The sequence below is a fragment of the Xenopus laevis genome, chromosome 1S (assembly GCF_017654675.1).
Source record: "Xenopus laevis strain J_2021 chromosome 1S, Xenopus_laevis_v10.1, whole genome shotgun sequence".
NCBI classification, from domain to species: domain Eukaryota; kingdom Metazoa; phylum Chordata; class Amphibia; order Anura; family Pipidae; genus Xenopus; species Xenopus laevis.
Window position 1 is genome coordinate 43,746,162 of NC_054372.1, and position 16,568 is coordinate 43,762,729.

A 16,568-nucleotide genomic window follows, 5' to 3' on the forward strand; every position below is an offset into this window, starting at 1 on the left:
CAATTTTCCAATTTTCGCGATTTTTCATGAAAATGTCAGATTTTCATGATTTTTTGTGAAAACCTTCAAATTTCACAACTTTTTTGTGAAACTGTTCAAATTTCACTATTTTTTCATGAAAACATTCGAATTTCACGATTTTTTCATGAAAACGTTCGGATTTCATGATTTCTTCGTGAATTTTCAGATTTCATGCGAATTTTCGGCCATTTCACGAATTTTGCAGGAAATTCGCAAATTTTCCGGTGAAGCGAAACGGGAGAAATTCGCCCATCACTAATAATAACTGGAGGTTATTTGTTTTTGTTTTTTTACTATAGTAGAGGAAGGAATGTGGTATATCCCACTCATACTAATCATTACACACAGGCATCTCAGACCTGCTGAGGTTGTATATAGGTCAATGCCTTCTCTCAGCTCATTTAAGAAGCAAAGTGGTGAAGATAGATTGAGGCAAAGTGGTGAAGATGGGTTTAGTTGAAGTGTCCTGTGGTCTAGCAACTCAAAATTGTAAATTCTTTATGGAAATCAGAAGTTCTCTGCCCTCCTGCTAAAAAGGAGAAGGACCATCCAGATCCACAGTTTAAAAACCAGTGAATGGTGCCATTAAGGGAGGAACTCCACAATGCGGCTGGTGCGCACTGCGTTTTCATCCGAAAGTCGGACAAATGTACTGTAGTTCTTAACTGCGATTTCTCCTTTACTTCCTGTTATCTTCACAAAATCGAACACGTCGCATGCGTTTTGTTGCATGGCAACGTGTCAGCTCCAGACACCTCCCTAATGCTAATGATATATTCAGATTTTGGAGCAACATATGCAGCCATCCAGATGACATCTTTTTCAAAGAAGAACCTGCTTATTTCAGCAAAACAATGTCAAACTGGATTGTGCACATATTACTTCAGCATGGCTCCATAAAAGAGTCCTTTGCTAATCTGTCTTCAGTTTATACCTGGCACTCATTGGAAACATATTTGTTAAAACTCAGTTTTTCCTAGTTGAGTTTTTTCAGTGAAAATTTGAGATGGATTATGCCCCAAAGCTGCTAAAAGTCTGAATCTGAAAATACTCCATCTGAAACCTGTCAAATTCATGTAGAAGTCAATGGCAGCTGTCCCTTTAACAATTTAAAGAGTTTTGAGGTGTTTGACACTAGGTTTTGCACGAAAACTTGATAAATTTGAGTTTTTAGAGTGGTAATTTGATAAAGTCATACAATTTTATCAAATTGAACTTGAATATACAATTAAAACTTGAATATTTTTAATCCAATTTTTTGACCTGAAATATTAGTAAATAAGCCAAATTTGTGGATGTGAGTAAGGCCGAGTTTGTTTCTGGCAAATATGAGAAAAAAATGACTTTTAATAAATAACCCCCCTTGGAGTATTATAAAACAAAAATACAACAAACGAGACCCTGAAATGTTGATGATCTGAAATCCTACAGCAACTTCTTGGAAATATAACTGTTTTTCTTTTTTCCACTCCCCAACACTGTCATCATGGTCTTTTAATTATTAAAATCCCTCTATCCTGTCATAAGTCATCCTTGGCCATTTCAGTGCTTCACTGTCAGAATTGTTATAAAACAGATGTTCCACATGCAGACTTTGTGAATTGTGCCACATTCTTTACTTATTGTGTCTGTTCCCAAAATACAGTATTTGATTTCTTCTAAGTCACGCAAATAGAACATCAGTGTTTGGAGACCTGAAGAGAAGTGCGCACAGTTGGTGGGCATGTTAACTGAGGAGAATTGATGAAGTAAGTACAGAGATGTATTCACAGTTGTGAATTTTGACCAATAACACTAGTGCCCTGCATCAGGTTGCATACACATGGAATACCAGCAAAGTTGAGGGTTTTTTTTGCAAAAAAGTCCCCAATTCCTTAGTCCCCAGAGCAGTCTCCTGGTAACCCGGCTGGGTATGCAACAAAGGTGTGGGTTTGATCCCTCCCACCCTCCGTTGTGGTTCTGCCAGGTTTTTTTGCGAAGATTTGGTGCCGGAGTGACGCCATTTCAACTGTGAGGTTGCTTCAGGTTTTAAAGTCCCTGGGTCATAAAGTTAGTGTAAGACGCGCCGGGAGATTGCGGCGTTCTCTTACCTCCAGACACATCTCTCCTAGAAGCTCCGTGTGCAGACTCGCACTTGCGGGATCCTGGCCTGTTTGACGTCCCATCACGTATTCTCTTTAACCCTGCCGGTACCTCGCTTACGGACTTCTTATGCACTTCCTTGTTGGCTTCCGCAGCAGAAAGCCTGTGGCCCCAAAAGGGCGTCGGTGAACACCGGAACCCACAGGGTCCACCTGTGCGTTCAAAGGTACTGTCACTGAACAAGGTTCCTGATAACGTGGTCAGTTAGACGGTCGTGGGTCGTTTTGTGTTGCTGGAACATGCGGGTCAAATTTCAGGTTGCGGGTTTGGGTTGCGGGTACGGGTTCCAAAAAACCCGCGCAGGACTCTAAGGGAGGGTGGAAAGTAGAAGGTTCCTTTTCAGCCTGCAAGTGCCAACTAACTTTAATTCAGCATTCTTTCAATTAAATTAGGTAAATATTTTAAAGATCATAACTAGAAATAGGAATTGTGGTTTTTTTGAGACATAGTAGAGTCACACATTTCAGAGTTTTTCCAATTAAAAATGCTAATGTTTTTTCAAATAGATACTCCAAAATGCCCATTTCTGCAGGTACAGACAATAGTGGAAATGCTACTGAGAATTCAGGGCAACTAAAGCCTTTCACCTTCCATTTCCAGGAAGGAAATACACTTTCCAGAAAGAGATATAGATTACTTTAGTTCAGTTTGCAATTATTTGTTTATTTAATTTTCTTGCTGTTGTCCACTTTTTTGTTCCAAGATTATAATAAATACCAATTTTTTTTTTAAACGTCCATTTTGACAGTTGGGGGTTATGAGGTATAAAATAATATTTACAATTATATTTGGAAGTCTGCATTGTGCAGAAATGTATTTCAGGGAAGGTGTATAGGATTCTTGTAAATAAATAACATATTGACTTAAAGAGAATGGAACATCATTAAAACTCGGACACAGGAGTGTTTATACATAGCACGCTACAGATTGCGCAATATTTTTATGCAGTGGTGAGGAAATTGTGAGCTGTTTATTGCAGATCTGATGAATTGAAAAACATTGGCATTTTAGATTTCATTGATTCCATATGGGTGGTAACTGAATCTGAAAGAGAAAAATTAAAATATTCTGTTATTGTATGCAAGCCATAGTTGAACTAGCCCCTGCAAAAAAAAAAAGAGGCTATACAAATGACTTAATCACACAAACATATAATGGCTCATCTACAAAGCACAGGGTGTAAACTGCACAAATCGGCACAATCTGCAATTTTTTGCACTTTCTATCCTGCCCTGCCCAAAAGGAGTGGTGTCTGCATTCCAGAATGGACTTGTATCCCAACAATGAATACTGCATTGCAGACACTCATACAAGGTGCTGTATTCATGTGGAGCATTTGATGATGGCAGTACTTTAGTTCATTCTTATGTTCAAGCTAGGTAGCATCAGCACATTGTTTTGAATCCATGCACTGGCTGTCTATGGTAGGCATTATATGCAAGGCTGCCTTGTGCCCATATGGCCTGCGATCTCCACCTTGTACCAGATTTTGAATCGAGCACAAGAGCCATCGTCCAGGTGTTACAGGGCCATACAAGTGCATGGGCCATAAGTTCTTTGCACATCTTAGTGCTCTTGTATTTGCACCTGAAGCAATGGGGAATGATTCTAATATAATATATGATTATTTACAAGGCAAACTGGTGTCTTGTTTTGTGGTTATTAGCATTAACTTTGTGCTATCAATTAGGAGAAGAAAACTGAAGAGAAGAATTTGATGTACACAGTCCTACCATTCTGCACAGTTAAAAGAAAACTATACCCCCAAAATGAATACTTAAGAAACAAATAGTTTTCATCATATTAAGTGTCATATTAAAGAATCTTACCAAACTGAAATATATTTGTAAGTGAATATTGCGCTTTTACATCTTTTCCCTTAAGCCCCCATTTTATAATATTCTCTGTGCTGCCTCAGAGATCAGCTGACCAGAAATACTGCAGCTCTGACTGTAGCAAGAAGAAGTGTGGAAGCAAAAGACAGAACTTTGTCCATTAATTGGCTCATGTGACCTAACAAGTATAGTTTGGTGGTTTGTTTGTGTGCACCGTGAATCGTAGGATCTTAGGGGGCGGACCTTAGTATTTAAAATGGCAATTTTTCCATTTATGATTACCCAATGGCACATACTACTAAAGCAGTACATTATTATGAAAATGGTTTATTTACAGTACATGAAGCAGGGTTTTACATATGATCTGTTTTATGCAATATATCTTAATAGAGACCTACATTGTTTGGGGGCAGAAGTTTCCTTTAAGGAAATGGCGTAATAGGTTTATATTATTTACTAGTTACTTATTTAGCATCACAAAAGCATAAAAAATATACATACAAAATAGAATGAAACATGTCAGTATACAGTATAGTATAGGGTTACATATATAAATTGGAGTAGGTCTACATACCTTCATTGACCTGCCCCAATGGTCGAAATCACACAATAACACCGTTGTCACCCAGGATTGTATCAATTTGAAAACTATTTGGGCCTTTTATAAATTATCATATATAAAGGTTCCAAGTGTTAAAGGGTATCTTCCCGCCATCTCCTCCTACATATACCAAGTGGTGAATCAAAATACATATGAAATTTCTTCTTGTCACATAGGAGATAATGTTTGCACATATTTTGTGTGTCAAGAAAGGTTGTGACTTGGTGTTCTCTATTAAGAGTAGCTTCAAACCAGTCTATACAATCAGTGTCAGACTGGGGCTGATGCCTCGGGCCCCCCAGCTGCAACACCCCTCCTGCACCCCTCGTGCCTACCTCCCAAGGCAACCTGGCCGGCCACCGTGCTCCCCACACATGCACGACCGAACACAACCAGCCGCATGCACCTGACCAGCCAAGCATTGTAGCAGAGGGGAGAGTAAAAGAGGGGAGAAGGTAGAGAGGAATGACAAAGGGGGGAGAGTGGTAGAGGGCAGTGAACATGGACTAGGGGTAGACATAAGACAATTAAACAGATACCTGCTCAGTGCCCCCCTATTGTTGCACACTAGTCAGGTGCCTCTTCTGCCTATGCCAAGTTCTGACCCTGATCCCTTGCACAGAACTGCTCTCTCTGCCTTACTTTTGATAGAAAAACACAGGGCACAAACTCAGCGTTCGGTGGCAAAATAGAACTGGCCTTAGCACTTTACCTGTCTCAGATGATAAAATCTATCAAGTAGTCTCTACATATTCTATGTGAATCATGTATTGGTAGGCAACACTTAAGAGCACCTTTACTAACCTCGAGTGAAGAATTCGAATGATAAAAAATTCGATTTTCAAAGTAGTTTTTTGGGTTCTTCGGCCATCGAATGGGTCATCGATTGAATAGAATGATTTGAACGATTCAAAGGAAAAATCGTTTGACTATGCGACCATTCGATAGTCGAAGTACTGTCTCTTTAAAAAATACTTCGACTTCATACTTCGACACTTTAAACCTACCGAGGTACAATGTTAGCCTATGGGGACCTTCCCAAGCACTTTTCTTACATTTTTTTGATCGAAGAAAAACCCTACGATCGGTCGCTTAAAATCGTTCGCATTGTTTGATTCGAAGGATTTTATCGTTCGATCAAACGATTTTTACTTCGATTGATCGATCGAAGGATTTGCGCTAAATCCTTCGAATTTTATATTCGAATTCGAAGGATTTAAATTCGAGGGTCGAATTTGAGGGTTCAGGTGCTCCATAGTAAAGTTTTATCTCATAATTGTAGGAGCAACTCCAAGAGGCAAATTGCATTGTGGACAAAAACATGGTAGCATGTGTCTGTTTGTTGCACTTTGCAGTTTTCCTTTATTGATAAATAGCTATTTTTTCTTTTCAGATAAATGAGATATATTTTTGCAGCTCTCTTGGTTTCCACTGATTGTTTACCACAAAGTAACAAATCAGTGACTTGAGGGGGACCACATTGGTCATAACTATTTGCTTTTGAATCTGAGCTGAATTCTAAGGATCAATTGCAAACTCACTGAACAGTTATGTCCCATGTGTGCCCCCTTAAAGCCACTGACTAACTCAGAGTTAGAGAGCCGAAAAGCAGGAAGTAATATTTTGGCTATTGTGTTAGACATTCGTTTACTCCAGCCCTTATAGATTAAAATTTTGGCTAAATAACTATATCAGAAACATTTTTTTATTTTCCCCAGTTTTTATTCTTACACTGAACTGTGCCTTTAATGGCAACACACACAAGGCACAATCAAAAAATCCCAGTTCTTAAAGGAAAACTATACCCCTGAAAAATTTAGTTCTCTATAAAAATAAATTGCATAAAACAGCTCATATAAAAAACAGACAATGTTCTATTTTTTGCTTCCAAACTTCTTCCTGTTACATAGTTACATAGTTACATAGTTACATAGTTAAATTGGGTTGAAAAAAGACAAAGTCCATACACATAGTCACATAGTAAGTAAGGTTGAAAAAAGACACATGTCCATCGAGTTCAACCTTTTTTTTTTTTTTTATTAACTACCTATCTGCCAGTTGATCCAGAGGAAGGCAAAAAACCCATCTGAAACCTCTCCAATTTGCCTTAGAGGGGGAAAAATTCCTTCCTGACTCCAAAATGGCAATCGGACTAGTCCCTGGATCAACTTGGACTATGAGCTATTTCCCATAACCCTGTATTCCCTTACTTGCTAAAAAGCCATCCAACCCCTTCTTAAAGCTATCTAATGTATCAGCCTGTACAACTGATTCAGGGAGAGAATTCCACATCTTCACAGCTCTCACTGTAAAAAACCCCTTCCGAATATTTAGGCGGAACCTCTTTTCTTCTAATCGGAATGGGTGACCTCGTGTCAGCTGGAAAGACCTACTGTACTGGTAAATAAAGCATTAGAGAGATTGTTATATGATCCCCTTATATATTTATACATAGTCATCATATCACCCCTTAAGCGCCTCTTCCCCAGCGTGAACATCTCCAATTTGGCCAGTCTTTCCTCATACTGGCCAAATTGGCCTCTCTCTACTTTTAATTAAATTCTATATACCCATACCTATACTAACTATAGAGCTTAGTATCACAATAGCCTTTTATATTATGTCTGTCCAAAAAATCATCCAAGCCATTCTTAAAGGCATTAACTGAATCAGCCATCACAACATCACCCGGCAGTGCATTCCACAACCTCACTGTCCTGACTGTGAAGAACCCCCTATGTTGCTTCAAATGAAAGTTCTTTTCTTCTAGTCTAAAGGGGTGGCCTCTGGTACAGTGATCCTCTTTATGGGTAAAAAGGTCCCCTGCTATTTGTCTATAATGTCCTCTAATGTACTTGTAAAGTGTAATCATGTCCCCTCACAAGCGCCTTTTTTCCAGAGAAAACAACCCCAACCTTGACAGTCTAACCTCATAATTTAAGTCTTCCATCCCTCTAACCAATTTAGTTGCACGTCTCTGCACTCTCTCCAGCTCATTTATATCCCTCTTAAGGACTGGAGTCCAAAACTGCACTGCATTCTCCAGATGAGGCCTTACCAGGGACCTATAAAGAGGCATAATTATGTTTTCATCCCTTGAGTTAATGCCCTTTTTTATACAAGACAGAACTTTATTTGCTTTAGTAGCCACAGAATGACACTGCCCAGAATTAGACAACGTGTTATCTACAAAGACCCCTAGATCCTTCTCATTTAAGGAAACTCCCAACACACTGCCATTTAGTGTATAACTTGCATTTATATTATTTTTGCCAAAGTGCATAACCTTGCATTTATCAACATTGAACCTCATTTTCCAGTTTGCTGCCCAGTTTTCCAATTTAGACAAATCACTCTGCAAAGTGGCAATATCCTGCATGGAACCTATAGTTCTGCACAATTTAGTATCATCTGCAAAAATAGAAACAGTACTTTCAATGCCCACCTCCAGGTCATTAATAAACAAGTTGAAAAGCAAGGGACCTAGTACAGAGCCCTGCGGTACTCCACTAACAACACTGGTCCAATTAGAAAATGTTCTGTTTACCACCACTCTTTGTAGTCTATCTTTTAGCCAGTTCTCTATCCAGGTACAAATACTATGTTCCAGACCAACATTCCTGAATTTAACCAGTAACCTTTTGTGTGGCACTGTATCAAATGCTTTAGCAAAGTCTAAGTAAATCACATCCACTGCCATCCCAGAATCGAGGTCTCTACTTACCTTCTCATAAAAAGAAATTAAGTTAGTCTGGCAAGATCTATTACGCATTAAAACCATGCTGGCACAAACTCATAGTATTATGATTTGCTATGAAGTCCAGTATCTTATCCTTTATTAACCCTTCGAAAATCTTTCTTACCACTGACGTCAGACTAACTAGCCTATAGTTTTGAGGCTGAGAACGGGATCCTTTTTTGAATAGAGGCACCACATTAGCAATTTGCCAGTCTCTCGGCACTATTGATCACAATGAATCCTGAAAAATTAAGTAAAGAGGTTTGGCAATCACAGAGCTAAGATCGCTAATTACCCTGGGATGAATACCATCTGGCCCCGGACCTTTGTTAATCTTAACATTTTCTAGTCTCTTTTGAATTTCTTCATGTGTGAACCATGCATCATTAGTTTTATTAATAGAATTCTATTAAGAAGGAAACCTTCACTTACTGGTTCCTCATTTGTGTAGACAGATGAAAAATATGAGTTCAGAATCTGCGCTTTTATTTTGTTTTCATCAACCAGCTGACCCCCCTCTGATAGTAAGGGTCCTACCCCTTCCTGCTTCATTTTTTTACTATTAACATATTTAAAAAATAATTTTGGATTTTTTTTACTGCTTGCTGCAATATCCTTTTCTATATCAATTTTAGCTTGCCTTATAGCTTCTTTGCATGATTTATTGGCCTCCTTGTACCTTATAAATGTTTCGGCTGTACCAGCTAACTTGAAAGCCTTAAAAGCACGTCTTTTCTTACCCACCTCAACACCAACGCTTCTATTGAACCAAAAAGCCCTGTGAAAAGCATTTCCCTGTGAAAAGCATTTCCCACTTAATATGTTGCAGAGATGCCCTTATACTGTCAAAGTTTGCACGTCTGAAATGTAGTCTTTTAGTTACTCCCTTATAGAATTGCTTCTGCAACAGAATCTTAAAGGAGACCATGTTATGATTACAATTCCCTAAATGCTCACCCACACAGTTAGAGCTGCAGTATTTTTTGTCAGGTGATCAGTGAGGCAGCACATAGACCATCACAATGGTGATTCAAGGGAAAGATATTTACTTAAATATATATTGCAGTTTAGTAACATTGATATTATGCCCCTTGATATGATATAAGTCTGTTGGTTAAGTATTTTTGGGGTTTAGTTTTTCTTTAACAGACTATATTGTTGGGAGTTAATACTTGTGCTAGGTTAGTTAAATCAACATATTGATAGAATAATAGGGAACCTGTTAAAAGTAATTGAAGGATATACAGTTTGTTTGTGATACTGGAAGCATGACATGTAAAAGCTTTGGCTAAAGGTTTTAGTTCTCTTTTTAAACTTTAGTATAAAAGAATAAAAATCCATGAAACCTATTATTTTTGCCTGCATTTTATTAGGCACTATTGCAACTGTATTATAAAACAATTTAATTTTGAAAAACAGTGTATTCATTCTACAAAATAAACAACAGTTAAAAAAAATCCCATATATTGCAAAGGTGAGCTGTTCTTTTTATGTATTTCGTTCTAATTAGAAGAGAACGCTTGGAGGCCAGTACTTTTAGGCTACTGAAGCTTACGAATGTTGCTAAAGTAGACAGTTTTTGCCTGCAGTGCACAGTTGTTGGATGATATAAATAAATTGTACTTGCGATGCCAAAGCAGCAACATTTATAGATCTATTTGCCCATATCAGGAACATGCTTTTTTCGAATTTATTTTTAGTTTTGTTAATTTAAGCAAAGCCACGACAGACGAGTGCAGGAAACAAAAAGAAAGAGGCTTTGTAAGGTTATCCTACTCTCCCTGTGCAATGGAAACATTAAAACAGTAGCAAGTTACTGAGGTTTATTAAAGCTCTTCAATTTTTGCTGCTTATCTACCGTAAGTATAAGTGATGGGCGAATTTGAGCCGTTTTGCTTCGCCAAAAAATTTGCGAATTTCGCGGGAAATTCGCGAAACTGATTTTTTCGGGCGAATTTTCGCGGGCGTTTCGCGAATGTATTCGCTGGCGGCGAATCGCGCAAATTGGGCGCGAATTCACGCCTGGCGAATAAATTCGCCCATCACTAGTAAGTATCTAAGAACAAAATATACAGTATTTGTTCCATATTTTACATGTATTGTATTAAAAAGGGAGACAAAAGCACATGAGGCTTCTAAAACCTTTTTTATTGGCATCATATAATACACATAGCTTGGCAGAGTCATCATATATTCAACTAGTCGAGTTAGTGCTAAACATTTGCAGTTGAAATGCAGCTTAAATAAGACTTGTTAGTAGGGATGCACCGAATCCAGGATTCGGTTCGGTATTCGGCCAGGATTCGGCCTTTTTCAGCAGGATTCGGATTCGGCGGAATCCTTCTGCCCTGCCGAACCGAATCCGAATCCTAATTTGCATATGTAAATTAGGGGCGGGAAGAAAAATCACGTGACTTGTTGTCACAAAACAAGGAAGTAAAAAACTGTTTTCTCCTTTCCATCCCTATTTTGCATATGCAAATTAGGGTTCGGATTCGGTTCGGTATTCGGCCAAATCTTTTGCAAAGGATTCGGGGGTTTGGCCGAATCCAAAAAAGTAGATTCAGTGCATCCCTACTTGTTAGCCCTAGATTCTACTTGTTTTTCCATTAAGCAAAAGTAGATATATTTGATTGGAACCAAATGAAGACATTAGGCTTTATTGGTTGCAACTTACTTGGGCCAGTTTTTTTACTTGCATAATACTCTCCATTACAGTTTAACCCTTCTCTGCTGATTGCCTGTCACCTTGTCATTCCCTATTTAACCAGATAAAACAACAGATCAAAGAGTAATCTGGAAAATATAGAATCTACAGTGATGGCAATCAGGTACAGGGATAGGATCTGTTATCCAAAAGCTCTAAAAATTCAACGTTTATGAAGGGGGTTATTTATTAAAGCCCGAATGCCAAAAGCTCGAAAAACTCTTTTTTACAAAAAACAAATCTTTAGTGGAAAAAAAAATTGAATTTTTCAGAATTTATTAAACCCAGAGGGTGTTAAAAGTCAGAATAAAAAAGTACTCTAACTCAGACCTGCCGAGTTTATGTAGAATTCAATGGGAGAAGTCCTGAAGATATCCTGATCTGCGTTGGGTTGCATGCTATAATCCATAAGATTTTGTGTACGATTCAAATTTTTTCACAATTTTTTCGAGTTTTTTTCCTGCATAGGAAATTTTTGGTAAAATTTATTGATAAATAAGGGGGAAAAACCTGTGCGGATTCGGTCAGAGTAGCTTTCAGAAAATAATAAGATATTTTTAGGATTTTGATAAATAGCCCCCTAAGTGTAGAAACCACAAAAAAACTCTAAGGCAAAACTTCTCCAAGTAAAAATTGTTGAGGGGCTATAGAAGTCAATGGAAGCTGCTATGATCCTTTTGGACCGCTTTAAAATCAATTCGATTTTTAGAGGGTTTTTGGATTTTTTCTTCAATAGGATTTTCAGAGGTTTTCAGATAATTTAGTGAATTTTTTAACATTATTTTTTAATTTGTTTGTTTAATTCAATGACAATCATGGGTTTAGAATTTGTGGGTTTAGTTGTGGTATCAAAAAACCTCTAAAACCACTAAAATCTGACCTGAAATTACAGAGACCCTCCTATCTGAAATACCCAAGGTCCAGATCCTTCTGGAAAACAGGTCCCATATCTGTATATGTGCTTAACAGCCGCCTCATTTATTCTACAATGTTTGGTAGGTAAGCAGTTAAAGCATACATATGGGACTGATAAAAGATGGTGAAATTAACGTTATCACACAGTTAATTGGTTACAGGCTCTTACATAATTAAAAGCAAGTAGCTCTGAGTGGTTAGGTGCATCAAAACATCATTCTCTGTTCCATCACTTAACATAATTTATGGTGGAATACTGATTGTTGAATTAGCAGCAAAATGTTGCATCCATGTTTATGTCTGATTGAAAAACCACAAGAAGTAAACACCTTAATTAACACGGATGAAGAAACACTGCAAAGGTACTTACATGCTGCTGCTGGCAATTTAGTAAAATTTTAAGAAAAAAGTTAATTAAAGCCTCAGATTTTTTTGTTTAATCTAATTGTATCCAGATTATCTATTTCAAGCAAATCATTTAAGGTGACAGGAGAGAACCTTACGTACACAATATGTATTTTTGTAAGCAAGAAAACAGATGTTTCTGAACGAAACATTGATTTATTTACATGTTTTACTTTGAAAATGTTTGTCAAGGGTCAGCTAAGGAGACCTAATTCCCAAAATTCATTTTTTTTTCCACTGCTTAAAAATCTGTAGTGAAGCGGCACATATGGCTGTACTGGTATTATGTCTGTGCCTAGCTTGCCTGAAACGGGTCAGATTTTTCCATCACTATCTATTATGTCTGTTTAAAGGAGAACTAAACCTTAAAAATGAATATGGCTAAAAATGCCATATTTTACAGTATATACTGAACTTATTGCACCAGCCTAAAGTTTCAGCTTGTCAATAGCAGCAATGATCCAGGACTTGTCACAGGGGGTCACCATCTTGGAAAGTGTCTGCGACACTCACATGCTCAGTGGGCTCTGAGCAGCTGTTGAGAAGCTAAGCTTAGGGGTCATCACTAATTATCCTGCAGAAAATGAGGCTGGTCTTTAATATAAGATGATGCTACAAGGTTGATTATTAAATTTTGATGCTAGTTGCACTGGTTTCTGTGCTGCCATGTAGTAATTATCTATATTAACTACTCAACCCTATATTGTGACATTTCTATTCTATGTCTCCTGTATATTGTGAGTGGGTCCCTAAGCTCAGTAAGTGACAGCAGCACAGAGCATGTGCAGTGAATCAGCAGAAAATAAGACGGGGAGCTACTGGGGCATCTTTGGAGACACATCTTTACTGCTTGAGGACTGTGGTTGCCTTCGACTGGTACAGAAGCCCAGAACAAAATGTACAACATTTCTAGCTACTTCTTTAGTTAGACTATAGTTCTCCTTTAAAATGTTTTGAAGGACAGTCATATGAAATCCTTTAATCCTGAGCAGTTTAACTTTGTTTTTAGGATTCTTTCTAAATCATTTTTCAGTAAGATTTTAAGGTTAGTTTGGGTAATGTTGTCCATCTGCCTCCTGTCTTACTAAAATTTGGTTAACTAATTGACTTGACACTAGGGCTATACTTACCTTATTTGCTTTCCATTTTTACTGGAATCTTTACATTTTCCTTCATTTTAGCAATCCAAGTAAATTCCTAAATACACTTATTCAAGACATTGTACGAATTCCTATAAATTATTGCAGGTCTATTCATCAAGTGTTCTTCCTACTTTATAACTACTTTATAACTACTCATTAAGGTAACGTGATGTTTATAGACATGTATAGGAAATGTTGCGCTTGATTGGATACAGCAAGGTTTTGGCTCACCACCAATGTATGCTGACAAATAATAAAGTTCATACAACACTTTTTTAAGGTAAACCATACCTTAACTGACAGTTATCCCCGTTTATTTCTCTGATAAAGCAGTTAAGAGGTGAATTTAAATTAGTTTCCCTCCTAATCTCTAGGTGGATACCAATTTTGCTTGAAGTTTTAGGAAATAATTATAAAGCTTTGTAAAAGGTTTTAGGTCAGAAATATGGTGTAACAAGTAGTGAAAGTTTTGTTGTGTTATGCTTGAATTTACAAAACACATGTAGAAATCTTCATTAACAAAAGCAAATTGGTGTTTTCTTCTAGACAACCAGTGCAATATATAACATTAGTTCATATCATCTCAGACCACACAATTAAATATCAGATGGCAAGCTATTTATAGAGCTTTTTTCAAGCTTATGTAGAGACCCCAAGTATTTAGTACAATTCTGCAATTCCTTGGTTATTTAGATGCCTATGCTTCACCCAAGTAGGATTCCCTTTTCTTGGGTTTAATTGTAATGTAATGCTTTTTAGGAAATGCCCAGTGGGTGGCAGTATTGTTCGATATAAAAAGGTAGGGCACTATTTGCTCAGGGTCTTTCCTGGGACATCACCTCACTGGATGGTTGACACAGACCCTGGGCTCCAGTTTTTTGTTCAGCTTTAGATTAGGCTTAGCTAGTGATAGTCAATTTAAAAAGTATAGTTGCTCTAGGAGAAAAAGGGAGCCTTAGGGAAGGTAGTGAGCAGCCTTTCACTCCAACAAGGAAAATTAGAGGTGTCAGGACCTGTGGTGTATAAACTGCTAGTACTTTCATGGGTTGAGGACCAGATAGGGTACCAAGAGAGAATAGTGGGTTATTCCCAAGGAGGATTCTGTGCATAGGAATGTGACACTCTATATAAGTTACTTATCTTTGGGAAGGAAGGTCATAAATTGAGTTTGAACTACCCCAAAGAAGCGACTGTTAAATCCATTCATTAAGCTGTTCAACGTTAATAAGCAAGTTCATTGCTGTGATCTGGATCATTTATTCAAGGGAGGAGGTGACAGGTAACTCCCTCTAGTGTGGCTGTAACCCTCACTTGGATAACAAAATCAGAAGCTAAAAGAAGGGTTACCAGGAGTTGCCCACAGGTCCCAGATACATTGGCAGTAAATCACACTTATCTCACACTTCTCAGGCCCAACTACGGCTGTGCTAAACTAATTTTTATGATTCTTTCTATTATGCTATAAGCTCTTACAAGAAAATGTTGTGGCCTTGCACATCTTGGTGGCAATTATGGTATTCCGAATTTCCAGGTTCTTCTATATGTGGTCTATTCTTGTGCATCAATATATGTGTCCCGTTATAGCACCATCATTTCATAATATACATTCTTTAAAAAAAAATGTCATTAAAAAATGTATAAGTAATTGACTGTGCCAAAATATACCTATAATCATTGTATAACAATAGCGTGTAACAATAAAATCAATGTTACCATCTGGAATGCTTTCTTGGAGATATTCTAGTTGCATAGTTCTAGTAACTATCTGCAGTCACTGCAATTCAAGCTGATTTATTCTCCTTTGTAAAACAAAGAACTGTGTCTTGTTTATTTATTTATTTTTATTCCTCATATACAGCCATACAGAACATAACAAGGGTTTGTTTTATTTAATGTCTAGGAATTATCTATTTGATCTCTGTGCTTAGTCACTTGGAAGATTCCTGGGTGTCCTTGTCTGTAGCTGCTCGGGACAATGGTGGTCTTACGTCTGCTGTGAATGCTGCTGTCACCATGAACATCCTGAAAACTGCCACAGCTCCTGCAATATTTGAAAAGTCCCGGTACACTTTTGTGATTGCAGAAGATGTGCCAAAAGGTAGTGCTGTTGGTACAGTCAAAGCTAGAGAACCTTTATGTAAGTATCACGGAAGCCTAAATGTCTAGATAAACCCTGTTATACATAGTCAAAAAATAAATGACAGCTATAACATATATATTCAGAAAGAGTGCAGGCCTCGGTATCTGGCGCCCACTGTGAACTCCATTCTTATATAGCAGCGCTAGACCCACTAATGTCTGATGTACTAAGCAGGCTTTTATGAGATCTCTGTTACTGGATTGAGTAGGGGTAGTTTGGGATGGTGGGCACCATGAGGATTGTGGCCCTCAAGGGTTTTTTACAGTACCCCACTAGGCCCCAATAGACTGTTCTGGAATGTTTTCCAAATAAGGGGTCTTTGTTATTTGGAGCATCATGCCTTCAGTGCTAAGAAGTATTTTACACATTACAGAGAAAAAAGATACCACTATATAATTAGAAATAGTTTGTTTCAATAAGAAACTTAAGAAATAGCATTGTCATATTTCTTAGCCTTCTACTGTAGATAATGGGTTTTCTGGATAATTTAACACACCCACTTACTCACACTCACTCACACTCTCTGGAGCACTTCTGTTAAAAGACAAGTGTCTAGAAGCCGGGACAAGTATTGCACTGCCAAGTCTTCAAAAACACACATATATTTTATTTGGATGTTGCAAAATGGCTGCAATTTTTGGAGAACAGAGACCTGTGGCTGGCACCTTCAACAGGCACTGCTTTATCCATGAAAAGAGGGTATGGGAGGCATGTAGAAACCACCTTGTGCTCACTAACTTGCACATCATTCAGACCAGCAAGTTAGAGAATAAGAGGAGGCAAAGGGCACAACTGGGCCCCGTCCTTACCCCTGGTCTCATGTGTCTCCTAATGATGCATTTTGCTTCTAGCTTGATGTACAATCCTGCCCAAAATAGTGCAGCTTTCCCCAGTGCTTGTTAGATGTGCACTCAGACGCAT

At 37.9% G+C, this 16,568-nt stretch overlaps 1 protein-coding gene across 1 annotated transcript in view; it reads left to right on the plus strand.

Moving 5' to 3' along the window:
* The window catches only part of LOC108704336 (protocadherin-23-like), a 175,412-nt gene that overhangs the window by 105,484 nt on the left and 53,360 nt on the right, over positions 1–16,568 (plus strand). Inside the window, exon 4 of the mRNA XM_041577895.1 lies at positions 15,408–15,644. Coding sequence (XP_041433829.1) covers positions 15,408–15,644 — 237 coding nt within the window. The remainder of the gene's footprint in view (positions 1–15,407; positions 15,645–16,568) is intronic.